The sequence below is a fragment of the Colletes gigas genome, unplaced genomic scaffold (assembly GCF_013123115.1).
Source record: "Colletes gigas isolate AHSC1104 unplaced genomic scaffold, ASM1312311v1 Colletes_gigas_Sc00068, whole genome shotgun sequence".
Classification (NCBI taxonomy): Eukaryota; Metazoa; Arthropoda; class Insecta; order Hymenoptera; family Colletidae; genus Colletes; species Colletes gigas.
The window spans coordinates 86,466-104,752 of NW_025106697.1; the positions used below are offsets into that span (position 1 = coordinate 86,466).

The 18,287-nt window shown below is 37.0% G+C and overlaps 1 protein-coding gene across 2 annotated transcripts in view; it reads left to right on the forward strand.

Annotated features, from left to right (window-relative positions):
* The window catches only part of LOC122403670 (unconventional myosin-XVIIIa-like), a 103,886-nt gene that overhangs the window by 1,440 nt on the left and 84,159 nt on the right, over positions 1–18,287 (forward strand). Inside the window, exons 2-4 of one of the 2 annotated variants that reach the window (XM_043407318.1) lie at positions 10,948–11,052; positions 13,462–14,136; positions 16,680–17,147. In XM_043407318.1, coding sequence (XP_043263253.1) covers positions 10,948–11,052; positions 13,462–14,136; positions 16,680–17,147 — 1,248 coding nt within the window. The remainder of the gene's footprint in view (positions 1–10,947; positions 11,053–13,461; positions 14,137–16,679; positions 17,148–18,287) is intronic. The other variant, XM_043407319.1, reaches the window with a different exon arrangement.

Consider the following 18,287-nt stretch of genomic DNA (forward strand, 5'->3'; position numbering starts at 1 on the left):
GTTACGCCCTTATTGAATTTTTTTCTAGAAAATGGGTAGGATTTCGGGGGTATGTCTATTCACCAAAAATAGTTGTATTTGACCCCAGAACCTAGAAATATTTTTTTTAGAGCGATTTGAAATTTTTTTTTGCTCAAAAATTTAGGCACCCCCTCGATTTTTCTTAAAAATTCGTTTTTGATTTTTAGTAATTTTGTTTGACGCCATATAGAAAAGTTGTCTAATACTTTTTCGTAGGTATCCATGATCTCTACTTCAGGAAAAAGTTTCATTGAAATATATTCACTTTTGTGGGAGTTATGGCTCCTTGAAAAGTGGACCATTTTTATGAGGTTTCTCTCACTTTTTACGGGGTCAAGGAACAACTTTTTCAATATTGTTAGAATTTCTGCATATTCTCCACCAAAATACGCGTCGTTAGCCTTTTGAAACGTTGAAATCCTTCAATTCTTTCAAGAGTTATGACTTTTTAAAGATTCGCATGAAAATTTGGGGAAGCATTTCCGGTCTGAAATTATATTTTCGGTAATGAATTTTTTTCTCGAAACTGAGTAGGATTTTGGGGGTATTTCTGTTGACTAAAAATGTCGATAAGTAGCATTTACGAAGAATTACTAAAATAAAAGTAATAAAAGAGACTGGAATTAAAAAAAACTTAGAGAAGATTGTAACGCACGATAGAGGCTTTGCGATGGTTTAGGGCTACTTGACAGCAATCCAGAGTGGATAATCTTATCTTCATCGATGATATCATGAACAAGATTAAATATAAAAATATTCGATAAGAAAACTGCAAATAAGTGCAACGAAACTGAATCTGGAAGACGATTACTATTTACAGCAAGACAATAACTCAAAACATACCGTTTCCGTTGTTCATGAGTGGATACTTTACCAGGTTTTACCATTTTTTATTTATACCACTTGCTTAGAGTCCAAATGCAAATTATTCAGGGGTGTTCGGTCAACCCTGGGAAAAATTTTAATGGTTGATTTTGGAGACCAAAATAAAACGAAAATCAAGAATATCAATTTGTTGATGGAGGCTTCGTTAAAAAGTTATTAACGTTTCAAGTTGTGGCTGTCGAACGGCAATTTGACCACCTACTCGAATTTTTTTCTCGAAAATGCGCAGGATTTCGGGGGTATGTCTGTTCACCAAAAATGATTGTAATTGACCCCCGCAAACGAGAATAATTTTTCCAGAACGATTTGGAATTTTTTAATTTTGTCAAAAAATTTGTCGATCTTCCTGAATTTTTTTCTCGAAACTGAGTAGGATTTCGGGGGTATTTCTGTTGACTAAAAATGTCGATAAGTAGCATTTACGAAGAATTACTAAAATAAAAGTAATAAAAGAGACTGGAATTAAAAAAAACTTAGAGAAGATTGTAACGCACGATAGAGGCTTTGCGATGGTTTAGGGCTACTTGACAGCAATCCAGAGTGGATAATCTTATCTTCATCGATGATATCATGAACAAGATTAAATATAAAAATATTCGATAAGAAAACTGCAAATAAGTGCAACGAAACTGAATCTGGAAGACGATTACTATTTACAGCAAGACAATAACTCAAAACATACCGTTTCCGTTGTTCATGAGTGGATACTTTACCAGGTTTTACCATTTTTTATTTATACCACTTGCTTAGAGTCCAAATGCAAATTATTCAGGGGTGTTCGGTCAACCCTGGGAAAAATTTTAATGGTTGATTCTGGAGACCAAAATAAAACGAAAATCAAGAATATCAATTTGTTGATGGAGGCTTCGTTAAAAAGTTATTAACGTTTCAAGTTGTGGCTGTCGAACGGCAATTTGACCACCTACTCGAATTTTTTTCTCGAAAATGCGCAGGATTTCGGGGGTATGTCTGTTCACCAAAAATGATTGTAATTGACCCCCGCAAACGAGAATAATTTTTCCAGAACGATTTGAAATTTTTTAATTCTGTTGAAAAATTTCACACATTCCCGAATTTTTTTCTAGAAAATGGGTAGGATTTCGAGGGTATGTCTAATAATAAAAAATGATTGTAATTGACCCCCGCGACCGAAAATAATTTTTCCAGACCGATTTGAAATTTTTTTTTTCGTTGAATTTAGGCGCCTAATTAAATTTTCGGCAAAGAATTTTTTTCTCGAAAGTGCGTAGGATTTCCGGGGTAATCGTAATGACCAAAAATGATTGTAATTGACCCCCGCAACTAAAAATAATTTTTTCAAAATGATTTGAAAATTTTTGATTTCGTCTAAAAATTTCAGTAACTATTCGAATTTTTTTTTTGAAAGTGGATAGAATTTCGGGGGTAGGTCTATTCACCAAAAATGCTTGTAATTGATCCCTGTAACTAAATATAATTTTTTTAGTATAACTTGAAATTTTTTAATTTAATTTTTTAATAACTTTTTAACGAAGCCTCAGTCAAGAAATTGATATTCTTGATTTTCGTCTTATTTTGACTTCTAGTGTTGATGAGGTCAGGATACGAAGTAATAAACTCAGACACAATTAACGAAGAAATTGGAAAGATTCATCAAATCAAATATGGCTGTACAGTAGTGTACCGATTGACATGCAACGACGTAATGCGACGTTCGCGACGACGTGACCCATCGAAACAATACAACGTGCTCGAACATGTACAGTAGTCGCCACACTTGAAGTCCCGCGGAAGAAATACGGGAGAAGTAGAAGGGATACACACATTCCCACGTATACATTGATCTCTCGCTCGCTATTCGTCGCGGCAGTTACACACACATGTGGACTGCGTGAGAGGAAGGGAGGAAGATAGATAAATGGGCGGGTCTGACTCCTCTTGCCCCAGTGCCGTCCCGCGAGGCTTCAAATGAGGCGACTACTGTACATCCCTTGTCTCACAAGGGAAGGTCATATTTTCGAATAAATACTTTTTTTTTTAATACTCAACAACATGGTTAATGACATTCTTGAATATTATTATTGTTGGATTATTAATTGTTAGCTTTTTACTGAATTTATTGTGCAACAATATAATACAAAGCACGCGTACAAAACGCGTTTCGCCACGCGCGCGGTACAAAAGAGAAACCTCGCCCTTTTCTCAACAGCGCGTGTTACTCCGCCGGACGCTACGACCAGAAGAGCGGGGAACCCCCGGACTCTCACGAACATCCGCGAATCTCCCAGACAAAAGACACTCGTCCCGAGGCGGCGCCTTCGGGAAATGCACGTGCGCAATAACCCAGTGATTAGCGCGCCAAAATTCAACATTAATAAATAATCCTTCACAAAACTGAATCTAACAGTGAGAAACACTGTCCATTGTCTGTAGTCGAAGACCGTATTGGCACCATCGGTTCTAGGGGCCTGGGTCTGTCTTTGTCATCGAAGGCTAGTGAAATAAACACGATGCAGGCAATGGTTTCTTTCTTTTTAAGTGGACGCCAGTTTTCCTTTTTAGGGGACCTAAGCGTCGCGTCACTTCTTGTTCAGTTTTAGCAGAGTAAAGACGTCCTTCTAAACCAAAGAATAAACTTTCATTTAGTAAAAGAAGGACTACTACTTTTTCACCCAAATCCAATAATTATCCTCTTATTTTTCCATCCATCTAAAAAAAAAAATCGCAAAGAAACGCTTTATTTCCGGTTTCTACAGTGGTCCTACCCCTTAAGACTCCCGACTATTGCTCTCAGATTTTCGGGTTATTTCGGTCAGAGTTACTACTTAACACTTTACCGACCGATAGCCTATTAATCGACTGTTTTACCGGCCAACACTTACCGACCGATAGCGTATTAATCAACTTCTTTACCGACCAACGCTTACCGACCGATAGCCAATTAATCAACCGCTACCGGTCGGTAAAGTGTTAAATGTCTCACAAGGGGAGGCTCATGACCTGTAAACCTGGGATTTGAACCAAATTTGGCAGAGTTGTAGGGACCGATGTCCAAATGTAATCTGTAAAATTCTAGACGTTTATGGCCAGCCATTTTGGAAAAAAATGACTTTAAAGTTTAAAATTTCCAAGTTGTCGGATCGAATTCGTTTTTTTTTTAAATTTCAAGTCCCGACGAGGGGAACACAAAAGTCAAATACATTTTTCGATCCGACAACTTGGAAATTTTAAAGTTTACAATTCATTGTAATAGCAGCGATCTTTTTGAAGAAAAATCTCGGAAACTAAGGCCGAGCGGCGGTTAAGTTCAAAATCTTGATTTCTACAACATATTCAAAAATCATCGAAATCTGCGAGACCCCACCTTTTCTAAATAATTACCAAAATTTTTCCCAGGGGTGGCCGACACACCCTGTATGTATGTAATATTATATTACAATAACAATTAAAGTTAGAATAAGCGAAGTATGTATGTAATGTGTGATTGAATTATTTGTTGAACGTTTAAGGATTGTAGAGAATAACAAACTGAAAAGTTTCACTGTAAAAATACAAAAGTTTTTATTAATTAAACTATTTACAGTGGTTACGAACCTGTAAAAAATAGAAGAAACAACATTCAAAGTTTGTTCTTCGCAATCTTGTTCCTCGTATAAACAATTCACTTTATTATAAAAGGAATAACTGGTTGAAGTTTAATTGGCCGTATTCGCACGTGTCTGCCGAATCATTGTTTATATTTCTCTGCCGCTACTGCGGATCCTTACTTATCGACTCACTGTATTGAGCGGGAAGATTTAAATCAATTAAGGAGCGCACTCCTTACATGTATTGTTAATAGAATAGGAATAGGAGATGCACAGTGAATCGAAAGTGTAGCCATGGATACCGAAAAACAGAAGAAAACTGTGGCGTCGCTTCCCATGCTCGCCGCCAGAGGGGTCGCGCTCTCACAAGCGCTCGACCGACCCCTCCTTTATCCCCTCCAATATTCCAGGGCCTGTTAGAAAGCCTTACTGACGAGTCCACTAGCAGGCCCGGACGAAACGCGCCCCCCTCCTTTCCTTTTCTGTCCTCCTACGAATTTCCCGAGTTCCTAACCGCAGCGAACAGCGCCACAAAACTTTATTATAAAAAGGCGAAATACATTACGTTCTGCAACAGTCGCGTCTGTACGAGAACTCGCGACGATCTGACGAACGTACGACGCGGTGCTCGTCTAAAGAATGGTTCGAGTAACAATCAAGAAATGGGGGGGGCAATTGCACTCCCTGTGCAAACCGGAACCGTTAACGGATTCCGTCTCGCAATATAACACGAACGGTTTCCTATGACAACATTTCCCCTCGAGACGGAAACGATTGACGGGGTCCCGCTTTGTGTCGGGAAGTCTAATCCAAGCCTTTCGGACATCTCTTTATGTCTCGGACCCGGTAGTCCTTTCGTAAACACATCAGCTGTCGTTTCGCCAGTTGGGATGTATTTTAATTTCATCTCCTTCTCTTTCAAAACGTCACGGACGAAATGATGCCTCACATCGATGTGTTTCGTACGATTGTGAACTACAGGATTTTACTCGAGTCTAATCGCACCCTGTTTGTCGCAATATAAATCGATTTTGATTCAAAACCTAATTCGGAGAAAAAACGCCGCAAGTATATGGCCTCTTCTGCGCGGCCTCGCTCATGCTCATATGCTCTGTCTCGACGGAGGAGAGAGCAACTGTTTTTTGTTTCTTGGATACCCAAGAAATCGCGGCACCTGCGAGATTAAAACAATATCCCGTGAAGGATATTCGATCCTCTGTACAATTTTCCGCGTATCCATTTATTGGCGCGCCATTGGTTTCGTATGTAAGGCCTACGTCGAAGGTACCCTTTAACCCCTTAACCTACAACTACGTGTGAGACACGTAGTCTTCTATTCGGACCAAAACTGATTACCACGGGCCTGGCTCGTAGTACATCGGTCGGGCCAAATGTAAATACTACGGGCATAGCTCGTGGTACATCGTGCGCGTTTAGTACAACTTAGGACCGATTTGCCGAACCGCGAAATGACTCGAAGGCTGCGCGATCTTGTTGACGCTTTGGGCCCAGGCTGTTGAAACATAAATCGTAGGTTAAGGGGTTAAATAACACAAAACATATGCATACACCGCAATACGTTCAATTTAAACAATAATAACTTTGATTATAGAAGGCTACCTAGCTATGAAAGGCACATATGCAGTCAGGAAATTAATTCAGCTTTCAAATAGCATGAGTTTGATTATGACTTACATAAAAATACAACAGACAAATCTCAAATGCCGAATGAAGTAAGAAAATCAGAATGAAATAAGTATTCATACGTGACATCTATTGACGAAATACAGTATTATCTCTATAGAAGCGACGCTCTCGGGGCTCAACGCTCGGCTATAGCGTGGACGAGAAACGATTCTTGATACTTCGTTGACGCCTATTGGACGCGGCGAGTGTAGAAAAGAACAGCGAGCATATGACAAAGAGGGATTGAGCGCTCGAGAATCGCCGAATTTGCTATCGCTTTCTTCGTTTCTAGTCGGCTGTAGCGAAACACAGGCGATGTTTACGCGAGCCTATACGAAATCGGTGTTCTAATTCCGACCTCTATCTATCTTGGTAGAGGTCGCGGAATGAAATACTGATTCTGTATAGGCTCCCGTAAACATCGCCTATGGGTGACAGAACTTTTAACAGTAGAACTGTAATAATGAATTCGGAAGTTGAAATGTTAAAGAAAATAAATTTTAATGAGGTTACGAAAGCAACTACTACGACAACTTTTAAGTTGTGTAGTTTACAATTGTCTAAAATGAAAGTTTTGGTCCCGTAAACAATTTTAGGATTTTAGACTGGCAGTCAACGTGTTAATGTGTATTCATTACTGCACTTTAATCACTCCACGTGAACACAATATACTGCTTGTTAATTACGTTTTACCATGACACGTGTTCTAACCTAACCCATGACCATGTTGAGAATTCTACCGAGGTTATGCTTTACTTATGCTTTTGTTGGATTCTAACACTTTATTTTTAGAGAAGAAACTCGTACAATGATTAGGTCGACTGACGACTAGACTCTTTCTGACTGTTTTCGGTATTGCGGGCGTTTATAAGTTATTGGTGGAGATGGGTAGGGGTAGGGACGATGATCAAGGGATAGTGTGACTCAGGAAGGGTACGAGGTTCAGGATGAGTAAGGATTAGAAATCTGGACTAGGATGTTTTGGATGAGTAATGTTTGCGAGGTGACGGAGTGGTGTTTGTTTGGTCGTGTTGGTCATCCAACACTTTACTAGCTAATAATTATTACAAAAACATTAGCACAATAAACTAAATAGTAAAACTTGCTTAATATAAGACCCAACACGGAAATTATCACTAATTATTTTGGATTAGAATAACGAATAAATAAACACAGTCTGTCTCTCGTAGCGGCCATCTTGGCACTCGCCCGCCTGTGTTTCGATATAGTCGACGTGGATTCACCTGACCGATGCATGTCTTTGATCGCTTATTGCGTTAATTGTATATCGTATTTGGTGTCATTTTAATCAGAAAAGTGTCACGAATATGTCGATGAAGTTTGAAAAAAATAAAGATGAATTTCGTTGTTGATTAAATATTCTATATGTACTAGTTAAATCGTATCATAACTTCGGTACATGTATGTATGCATCGCTCGTTTACTGCAGTAGTGATACGACTCGAAAAGATACAACTTGCGAATTTGAACTGTTTAACCAACTTATTTTACTCGGAGTTGTCTCACGATTTCGGCAAATAAATGATAGGTCGATTAAATTACAATTCCTTTTTTCAGATGAGGATACACTTTAAAGAAAGGACAAATGTATATTATAATTTATGAAAAACAATAATAAAAATTACGTTGTACTTGATCTTAGTTAAATCAGAAAACTGTCACAGACATGTTAAAAGTTTCAAAACAGGGAAAGGAAAAATAAAAAATTTGTATTATTGCACTAGTGTTGCCTCAGTAATTTGAACCCGTATCGTATGACAATGTTCGACGACCGAACGTCAAGCGCGCTGCTATCTTGGGGAACCGCCCATAGCAAGGCACACTCGCCGATATAGGGGGCGCTGAGTTCTAACGCTACGCAGAGGAGATAAGTAGAGGGGATACGATATTTGCCTATATCGTGAACGAGTTCCGAGCTTATACAGAGAAAATACTGTAAAATGAAATATTTCAGAATGAATAATAAATAAAACTTTTAACTGTTCAATTCAATAAACATCATGCATAAATTGCTATATGTCAGTTTTTGTTCATTATCTATTATTCGAATAACATTTTGACCATCTTTGGAGAGTATCAGCATATTATCGAATAAAATATTTGTAGGTAATTTAATAACATTGTGATCACAATATTAATATTTCAGTTAGGTTATTGACACATACTAATAAACTTGATATAAATTACATGAATTTCACACATTAATATTAATTAAAAGCTCGCTTTAGATTTCGAAGAGATCAATCGACGATAAACAAGGTTCTAATTTACACATAAAAATAAAAATAAATTTCACGAAGTTTCTACTCTTATTTCCATTTTGAATGCATAAGAATTGCTTGAAGTATCGTATGACAATGTTCGACGCCCGACCGTTAAGCGCGTGCTGTGTTCTAACGGTACGCAGTGGGGATACGATATTTCCCTATATCGTGGACGTGTTCTGACTTTATATAAAGAAAATACTATAGTAATGTTGCTTGTCTGTGGAGTATGAAAATTCAGCTCCTTATGTTCCCTAAAATGCACTTGTTCAGTGGCCGGGAATTACCATGTAAGGCAATAAAACTGGGCCGGTTACTCACACGTGGCATGAGTCAACCCCTATCCCGGGGGTGAATGGTAGATAATCATGCCAACGCCCAAGCCACCAAACGTTTCCACATGTAGGATACGTACATACGTAACAACATCGATCGAAGTGGTATGCTGTTCGAAAGTATAGCCTATACTATGTTAGTATTCATAACCATTGAAATCGGTTAGGTATGTACATTAGGTTTATCCGTTGTACCTGAAAAACGGCAGATAAGCGGCAGTCACGAACTTACGCACACGTTGCCAAGGAAGTATACGTATAGGCAGAATTTAATTATGCGGAGCAAAAATTTTTTGCGAAAATCTCGACAACTATTAAATACCCGAATCTAACATTTTATATTTCGCCTACGAATTTTATGCCGATCAGTCCACTGGGGCTTTCCGGAAGTATAGCTTACAATAATACTTAACAACTTATTTTTTTCTATTTAGTTATATAATACATAATGAAAATATTAATATACAGGGTGTTCGGCCACACCTGGGAAAAATTCTAATGCGAGATTCTGGAGGCCAAAATAAGACGAAAATCAAGAATACTAATTTGTTGATGAAGGCTTCGTTAAAAAGTTATTAACGTTTAAAGTTCCGCCAGTGCTGAATTTTTTTCTAGAAAATGGGTAGGATTTCGTGGGTATGTCTATTCACCAAAAATAATTGAAATTAACCCCTGCAGCCAAAAATATTTTTTTTAGAGCGATTTGAAAAATTTGGGCCCTACCCCCGTCGATTTTTCTTACAACTTCGTTTTTGATTTTTAGTAAATTTGTTTGACGTCCTATAGAAAAGTTGCCTAATACTTTTTTTTAGGTATCCATGAGCTCTACTTCAGAAAAAAGTTTCATTGAAATATATTGACTATTGTAGGAGTTATGGCTGTTTGAAAATTGGATCATTTTTATGAGGTTTCTCTCACTTTTTATTGGGTCAAGGAACAACTTTTTCAATATTGTTAGAATTTCTGCATATTCTCCACCAAAATACGCGTCGTTTGCCTTTTGAAACATTGAAATCCTTCAATCCGTTCAGAAGTTATGACGTTTTAAAGGTTCGCATGAAAATTTGGGGAAGCATTTCCGGTCTGAAATTATATTTTCGATAAGGAATTTTTTTCTCGAGACTGAGTAGGATTTCGGGGTTATGTCTGTTCACCAAAAACGATCGTAATTGACCCCTGCAATTGAAAATAATTTTTCCGTGAATTTGTTTTTTTTTTTAAATTTAATTTTTTAATAACTTTTTAACGAAGCCTCGATCAACAAAATGATATTCTTGATTTTCGTCTCATTTTGGCCTCCATAATCTCCCATTAAAATTTTTCCCAAGGATTATGTCATGTTTGATTTATGTCATCTTTAACAAAAATATGCATTAAAAATAAATAAAAAGTAAAAGATAAAAAAGTTTTGTAATTGCATTAGTAATATGGATTATCTTCTCACCCATGCATTTGATTGCGAATCAGATTACACTCGGCGACCGAACTCGAGGGGCGTATCCCCCTAGTCGCGGTGAACATAATTTTACTTGTATAGTAGAGTTCTTTCTCACAGATAAACCTTACTGTACCGACAACATTAATCATCTGACATACGATCTACACTTTGTTATACAAAGACAGCACACTGTATAATATTGTGAATTTTCGTAAATGGTTTTCATATTACATACCAATTTTCAGTTAATGATAAATTGCCCGTGTTTAGTATAAACAATTACTTCACTTACAGTCGAAAATGTAAACAGTAGCGATTATCACTGCGTAAAAATGATAGACACAGCTTCAAAACGTTTCTTTTTCTGTCACAGTGATATTTAATACTGTGTTAACACTTTACCGACCGGTAGCGGTTGATTAATCGGCTATCGGTCGGTAAACGTCGACCGATAAAACAGTTTATTAATAGGCTATCGGTCGGTAAGCGTTGGCCGGTAAAACAGTCGATTAATAGGCTATCGGTCGGTAAGGTGTTAATGCCGTGGTGTCTTTCAATATAAAAATTTTGCGAAATTAACAGCAATTGGTCTTGGCAAAAGATTGAACGGTTATAAAGTAAAAAGATTTCTTATTCCGTAAATTAGTTAATATTTTTATGTAAAAGTTTCTATAATTAAAAATCTGATTGTATAATATTATGTACTATTATCTGTTTGACTTCATTTACAGATAAATAAGAAACGGTACCGTAACGAAATGATTGCTTCGACCCTTCTTAACGCTCTCGGCTTTCAAGGCTCCCCTCGCCCACCTCCCACCAGGCCATCATTTTTGGTATCAGTAATAAACAGTTTATCTTATAATTTCTACTTAAATTAACAATATTTTGAATAACATCAGATCCCCTTGCATAGGAACTGATTAAATAAATATATATAGACGATGTTAAAATGTTGAACACAACCACTTTAATTATTTCTTTAGTATTACATAGTTTAATGTAAGAAATTACAGTAATGCCGACCCATGCGGCTCGACACGAACAAAAGACACGGAAATCCCCGCACGATCTTCAATCTAATAGGTGGCGCCACTTTAAAAATATTTTGAATAATATCAGATCCCCTTGCATAGGAACTGATTAAATAAATATATATAGACGATGTTAAAATGTTGAACACAATCACTTTAATTATTTCTTTAGTATTACATAGTTTAATGTAAGAAATTACAGTAATGCCGACCCATGCGGCTCGACACGAACAAAAGTCACGGAAATCCCCGCACGATCTTCAATCTAATAGGTGGCGCCACTTTCGCCTTGTGTGTGGTGGTTTGTATTGTCTCCCCAGGAGGAATAAATACGCAAACTGATGCACTGAATAAAATTCTTTATTTTTGCTACACGTCTTTTACTAACGACGATACTGAGAGGAATAATTGTATAACGCTTCCTTTTGCTTTTCGTGAGGCGTGCGTCGTATTACCTAGGCAATTACTTATTCTAAAATCCCTATGACTAGAAACTAACTAACCTAGTTGTCGTAAGATGGCGCGTCGAACGCCGGCAATACTTGCCGTTACACGTGCTTATTGCCGCGAAATTATGAACGACTCAATACAATATTTATTTGCTAGAAATTTGATGTTTATAGAAGCAGAACGAGGCATCGATGAAATCACGATTTTTTAACTTTGAGAGTCTGGTTTTGACCTTATACAGATGTTACGTGACATTTACCGTCCACGACAAAAGAATAGCACACCCTGTAAATATGTTAATTTTTATTTCCTAAATTATTACAAAAGAAAATGAAACGAAAGTTAAGAATGAGGTTATTCTGTTCTTCGTCTTTCCATAGTGCATTTAAGAGCGAAGGGCACACAGTAAATTTACCATGTAAACACAGCGTACTTACTCAATTTATAGGAATTTAATTTACATTAAACCTGGTTTATAAAAATCCAGAAGGGCGTATCAAAATTTCTGTGACAAGACTTTCAAATACAGAGAGTGAATGCCACTTTCAATCGACAATTTTCTTCTACGTAATACCTGTTGGTTTGTAGGTTCAAACAACGTTCTTCATCCAGATTAAGTAAAAGACAAAATGCAAGATTTATTTATAAAATACAGCAGTACAACACGTGGCGAGACTTAAAAAGACAATTCGTTGATATTCTTGATTTTTGTCTTATTTTAACCTCTAGAATCTCCTATTAAAATTTTTCTCAGGAGTGGCCGAACACCTTGTATATCCTTTCGAGCTCCAGGAGCTTTCCAACACGCTCAGTAGATGTCAAAAGCGATCTATGCATTAAAAATATATTCATTTAAAGAACACTTTCATTTATGTATTCGGGAGAAAATTGGAATTCAAGCTATTTTTATTATCTTGACTACTGTTGAGCCCCAACACAGGTAGCTCCAGAAAGGTCGTAGCAGCCGAGCATTTTTAGGCTCAGCAATTACCACTCTTCGCGACCAGAACTGTGCCATGAAACTTGACCTTTCCAACAGCTACACATCACGTACCAATCACCACCATAAAACCATTACCATAACCCTGGCCGAACAATATTTCCCAAAAATGTTTAAACATTTAAGCTCCGCCCCAAGACCATTTTCAGATCCACCCTCACAACACAACCGACCAATTCTAATTCATACAATCCACCTTTAATATTTAAATATTAAACACAACCATTTTAATTATTCATTGGATATTACATAGTTAAACATAAAATACAGTACAACTCGACACGAACGAAAGCCACGGGAATCCCCGCGTGATCTTCAACCTTGTAGCAGCGATGGACATTCGTGGGAATTTTGGACATGCGCACTAGAATTTTCCCTCGTGGGATTCCATTCTGCGCATGCGTTAGCTTTCTGCCATAGATGTATCTTCAGCGCAAAAAGAGATGCATGTTGGGAAGTCCCATGTTTTGTACAAAATTGAACTTTCTACTTCAAATGCTCGCCGATCACAAAAATTAACTTATCGAAGATAAGTTTTTGTCTCTTTCCCTGTAACTTCCTTAAATTTTGTTCCTTACTGGGATCCAACGCTCCAGTGCGCATGACCAAAATTCCCACGAATGTTCATCACTGCCTTGTAGGTGTCGCCACTATACCCGCGAGATTATGAACGGCTCGACAAAATTCGCGTTGAATTCTCTTCATTCAAATTTCCATTTTTGTCGCATTAAATAATTATGTATTATTTATTATTATCGCAGGTTCGAAGATCGTTGAAAATTCCTGGACGGCGGAAGGAGAAACAGAAATTACCAAGTGGTATAACCGCGGACTACAGTGCCTCGTTTTTCGCGAACTTAGATCGCGATCTGTTGGAAAACTCGCAAAATTCAGCAAATTCTGGGCAGAGTGCGGGTACTGGGAATAATTCGCTGAATAAGACACCAGATGGTTTGATACAAAGCGACTCCTCGGAAACTTCCCTAACTTCTTTGACCATCGCCACCACGACGTCTGCGTCAATGCGAACGAGCGTCGCTGGCCATTTAGGAAAGACTTTCCCGCCATTACCACCGAAACCTCCTAAACGGGGAATTCTGAAAGGACCCCGTCTAAATATCACTGGCTCGGCCCAAATGTTTTCCGAGGAAAATACATTGTCGAACGGCGACGAGGCTAATTATCAAGAGGCTAGCAATTTATTAGTGAGAAATACTTTGCAAAATGAAGTAATAGCTTATCAAAATGTACCCACGTATTTATCGGGATTCGGGAACGCTGTAAATATTGAGGAAACATGCAGCGAAGAAGAGATGCAAACTAGTCAGAGTTTGTGGCAAATTTCACCTCAAAGGTCTGTTCAACAGAATCAGCAACAGCATCAATACCATCACCATCATCATCCGCTCCATCAGAGTGACACGAAACTTTTACAGGTTAGTTGACGTTCCGTGTTAGATTTTCGTTTTTCTCCCTATGTAGGCCCCCACTATGTTCGTGGAGATGTTTTATTTAGCAAGTAGAAGATCAATACTATTTACAACACTTGAATTTATTTATAATTATGTACATGTGTTAATAATTTAAATTTCAATGTTCTTATAGAGTTCATGTGTTATTCTAAATTCTAAAGTCCTATGCCTCGCGATTTTATACATATTATTATATACAAAAATTATTGTAATTGACCACCACAACCGAAAATAATTTTTCCAGAACGATTTGAAATTTTTTTTTTCGTCGAAAAATTTAGACGCCTTTCTGAATTTTTTTCTCGAAAATGTGTAGGATTTTGAGGGTATGTCTGTTCACCAAAAATTATTATAAATGACCCCTGCAACTGAAAATAATTTTTCCAGAACGATTTGGAATTTTTTAATTTTGTCAAAAAATTTGTCGATCTTCCTGAATTTTTTTCTCCAAAATGGTTAGGATTTCGGGTTTATGACTATTCACCAAAAATGATTGTAATTGACCCCTGCAATCGAAAATAATTTTTCCAGAACGATTTGGAATTTTTCAGTTTTGTCGAAAAATTTGTCCACTTACTGAATTTTTTTCTCGAAAATGGTTAGGATTTCGAAGGTATGACTATCCACCAAAGATAATTGTAATTAATCCCTGCAATCGAAGATAATTTTTCGGAAACTATTCGAAATTTTTTTTTTCGCCGAAAAATTTGGGATCCCCCTTGTCGATTTTTCTTAAATATTCGTTTTTGATTTTTAGTAATTTTGTTTGTCACTCTATGGAAAAGTTGTCTAATACTTTTTTGTAGGTATCCACGAGCTCTACTTTAGAAAAAAGTTTCATTGAAATATATTCATTATCGTAAGAGTTATGGTCGTTTGAATATTGGAGCATGTTGATGGTGTTTTTTTCATTTTGCGGGGTCAAGGGCCGACTTTTCGAATATTTTTGCGATTTCTATATATTCTTCATTTAAATACGCGTTGTTTGCCTTTTGAAACATTAAAATCCTCCAATCCGTTCAGAAGTTATGATATTTTAAACATTTGCATTTCCAGGAAGCATTTCTGGCTTGAAATTATATTTTCGGTAAAGAATTTTTTTCTCGAAAGTTAGTAGTATTTCTGCTAGCGCCGTGCCACGCGTGTGTAGCAGTTGGCAGTCGTGTCCGGTCTCCCCCTCTACTTTCAGTACGTTTACTTGTCATAGGGAGAGTGGAACACTACGTTGAATTCCTCTATGTACAAACAGTTACAGAATATACATATATGTATATTAATATATATGATATTATGTGTTTAGTACCTTATATCCCTCCAGTTTTTCATAAACATTTCAAGAATCTTAAAAACTCATGATAAAAGCCTAAAACGATAAAAATGGATTACTTTTTAAAAATAATTAAGAAATGTTCATGAATTATTTCAAAAAATTTCATTTTTTATTGCTTTAAGTTATTTATAGGACATTCGGTTAATTTTGAAAATGGTCCAAGTCAATTAAAACTTTAAAAACAAAATTTTCGTATGAAATTCACACAAAATTTCATATTCATAATAAGTTTCCATTAATCAAGACTAATAAAATTCTAAATTAAAATTGTCGCATAATATAAAAATATTTTTTAATTTATTCAAATGCAATTCATTAAATATCTCGAAACAAGAAATATATGACTTAGACCACTTTCATAATTATATCTACCTATACACAGAAGCAGAATTAAGTTCTTCCCGCCCAAAGAGTAGTGGGGGGAGAACCACACAATTTTAAAATACTACCTAGATGTAAAAGTACTTTTTTTGCAAATTTTTAGCCTACTCAATCTATACCTACATCCGTCTCTGCTTACACATCTTTCTAGGAGATTGTCTCTCGATGAATTGTCATAAATAGGTTAGAAATGATCGTTTCATAAAAGATCTGTGAATTCACGAATTTTAGAAGCTTTTCTTTCGTTTCTGTCACTCACCATTTGCTCCAAGTCTACACAGCTTCCTTTTGAAGCATTATGTGGGAGGAATTTGGTAGTAAAATTAAATGAGCCTCTTTCTATTTAATAAATTAACGTATATATATTTTTCACAATGTTCTCTCCACGTGTGCATCACACTCTCTCGATACATGGTGTAGGGGACACTAGAGACATTTCCCTAGCGCCTAGGGAAAGTCCCTAGACGGAGTTGGCGTGGCAGCCGTGTAGAGCGCCACGCTACGACAGTCGGAATAAAGCTCTGAGACAAGGAACACGTGTCGTACTGATATTCCCGTTATCCCTACGAATCCCTATAATGGGACTTCCGCGCGTCCCACTCTCGCGCACCAGCGTTGCCAACATCCACACTCATTCATTCCCCACTCACTCACCAGGCATACCACGCAATAAAAATAACCCCACACATTATACTATCGAATTATGTGAATTGCTGATATTATTGACTCGCCCATAGACAACGCTTATCGGTTTAATTTTTTCCCAACAATTTAATTTTGATTTTTGTTATTTCAGGTGGTAACTAGTGCGAGCCCGTCGGCCGATTCCTTAACGGACACGACAAATTCGAGTTTCGCAACGCCGCCCTTCAGTCTATCGCCGGTAGGGGAATCCCAAGGTTTCTCAAGATGGCGATCGTCAACGTCCTTTGAGGAGCAGGGTGTCGAATTACAACTACCTGAAATTATTCCGATAGAACTTCCTGAGCCCCGTGAATTGACAATCCATAGGCAACCACCGCCACGTAACGATTTCGGATTTTCATTGCGCCGAGCCATGATCGTCGAACGAGGGGCGAGTGGTGTTATGCAAATGAGATCGGTGATATTCGCGGAACCTGGTTCACTGATACAAAACAATAATGATACTGGTTTGTTGCCTGGTGATCGATTAATCGAGGTGAACGGGATTAACGTTGATGATAAATCACGCGAGGAAATCATAGACCTCATCAAGCGTTCTGCCAACAGCGTCACCGTACGGGTAAGATTTAAAATAATACTAAACAGGTGATCTCAACTGGGAAAAGCTATACAGTAGAATATCTGTTATATGAATTAATTGGGCGACAAAAGCATAAGAGAATTTTTATACGATAAAAGAACAAACTGTTAACATTTACTTTGATTTAACCCTTTGCGGTCGTATGTCTGCTCTCAGCCACCACAGCAAGGAACTATACGAATCGTATACTGTATGCATTCATGTATCAGTTTACACTTTTCCTATACGAACCTCAATGCCTAAAGGACCTATTCACGAACCAATACGGTGCTCCATCAATTGGAGATAACGTAATCTAATGTACACAAAAGTTGTGACTTAGCGCAATGCAAGACACAGTGGCGAGTCAGTCGTCTTTTGAACGTAGCGAAATCGACAACGTTCGACGATACCTTGTAGAATTCCAAAGAATATTTTATTTAACAGTAATTAGACATTCTCTCTTCTTAAAATATTCCAAAATAATTCCCCAAAATGCGATACATGCACTCGAAAACCTGGCCTGGCATGTTGGAGAGTGTTTTGAAAAATATCGCACGAAGGAGAATTATAAAACATAATTTTTATACAAAAACATATCACAAGATGAGTGTATTGAATAAAGATATATCTGAAGTTCACAAAAGAATTACTAAATCTTGTTTATACATCGTAAACTTGCGTGTTATGTATCCCTGCTCTACCGACCAGTACGATACCCATCTCCAAATTTAATCCGACCGCAAAGGGTTAATACTCAAGATAAAATGAAACAAAATGATTACAAAATCAAAAAGAAACAATAATATTCAATGTTTCTTCCTTTTTAACAAAATTATAGAAACCAAATGCTTTCGCCACTTCAATTACATAACCTTTTCAATTCTAAGTTATTATTATTCTTTTTGAGTCTCAAACCATCTAACAAGGGAACATCGCGAACTGATGCACTCCGATTTTGATGAAACTTTGTATAAATATTTATTAAACTTATCTAAGAAGAAAGGTGTAATTCTTAGTTGGAAGAATATACTCGATTATTGTAATTTTGAGTTGATACAATTCTGTTGCACTGGACTTATCTCGATCATCGCACCTTAGAATTCTTAGAAAATTAACAATTTTAAAACCTTAAAATTT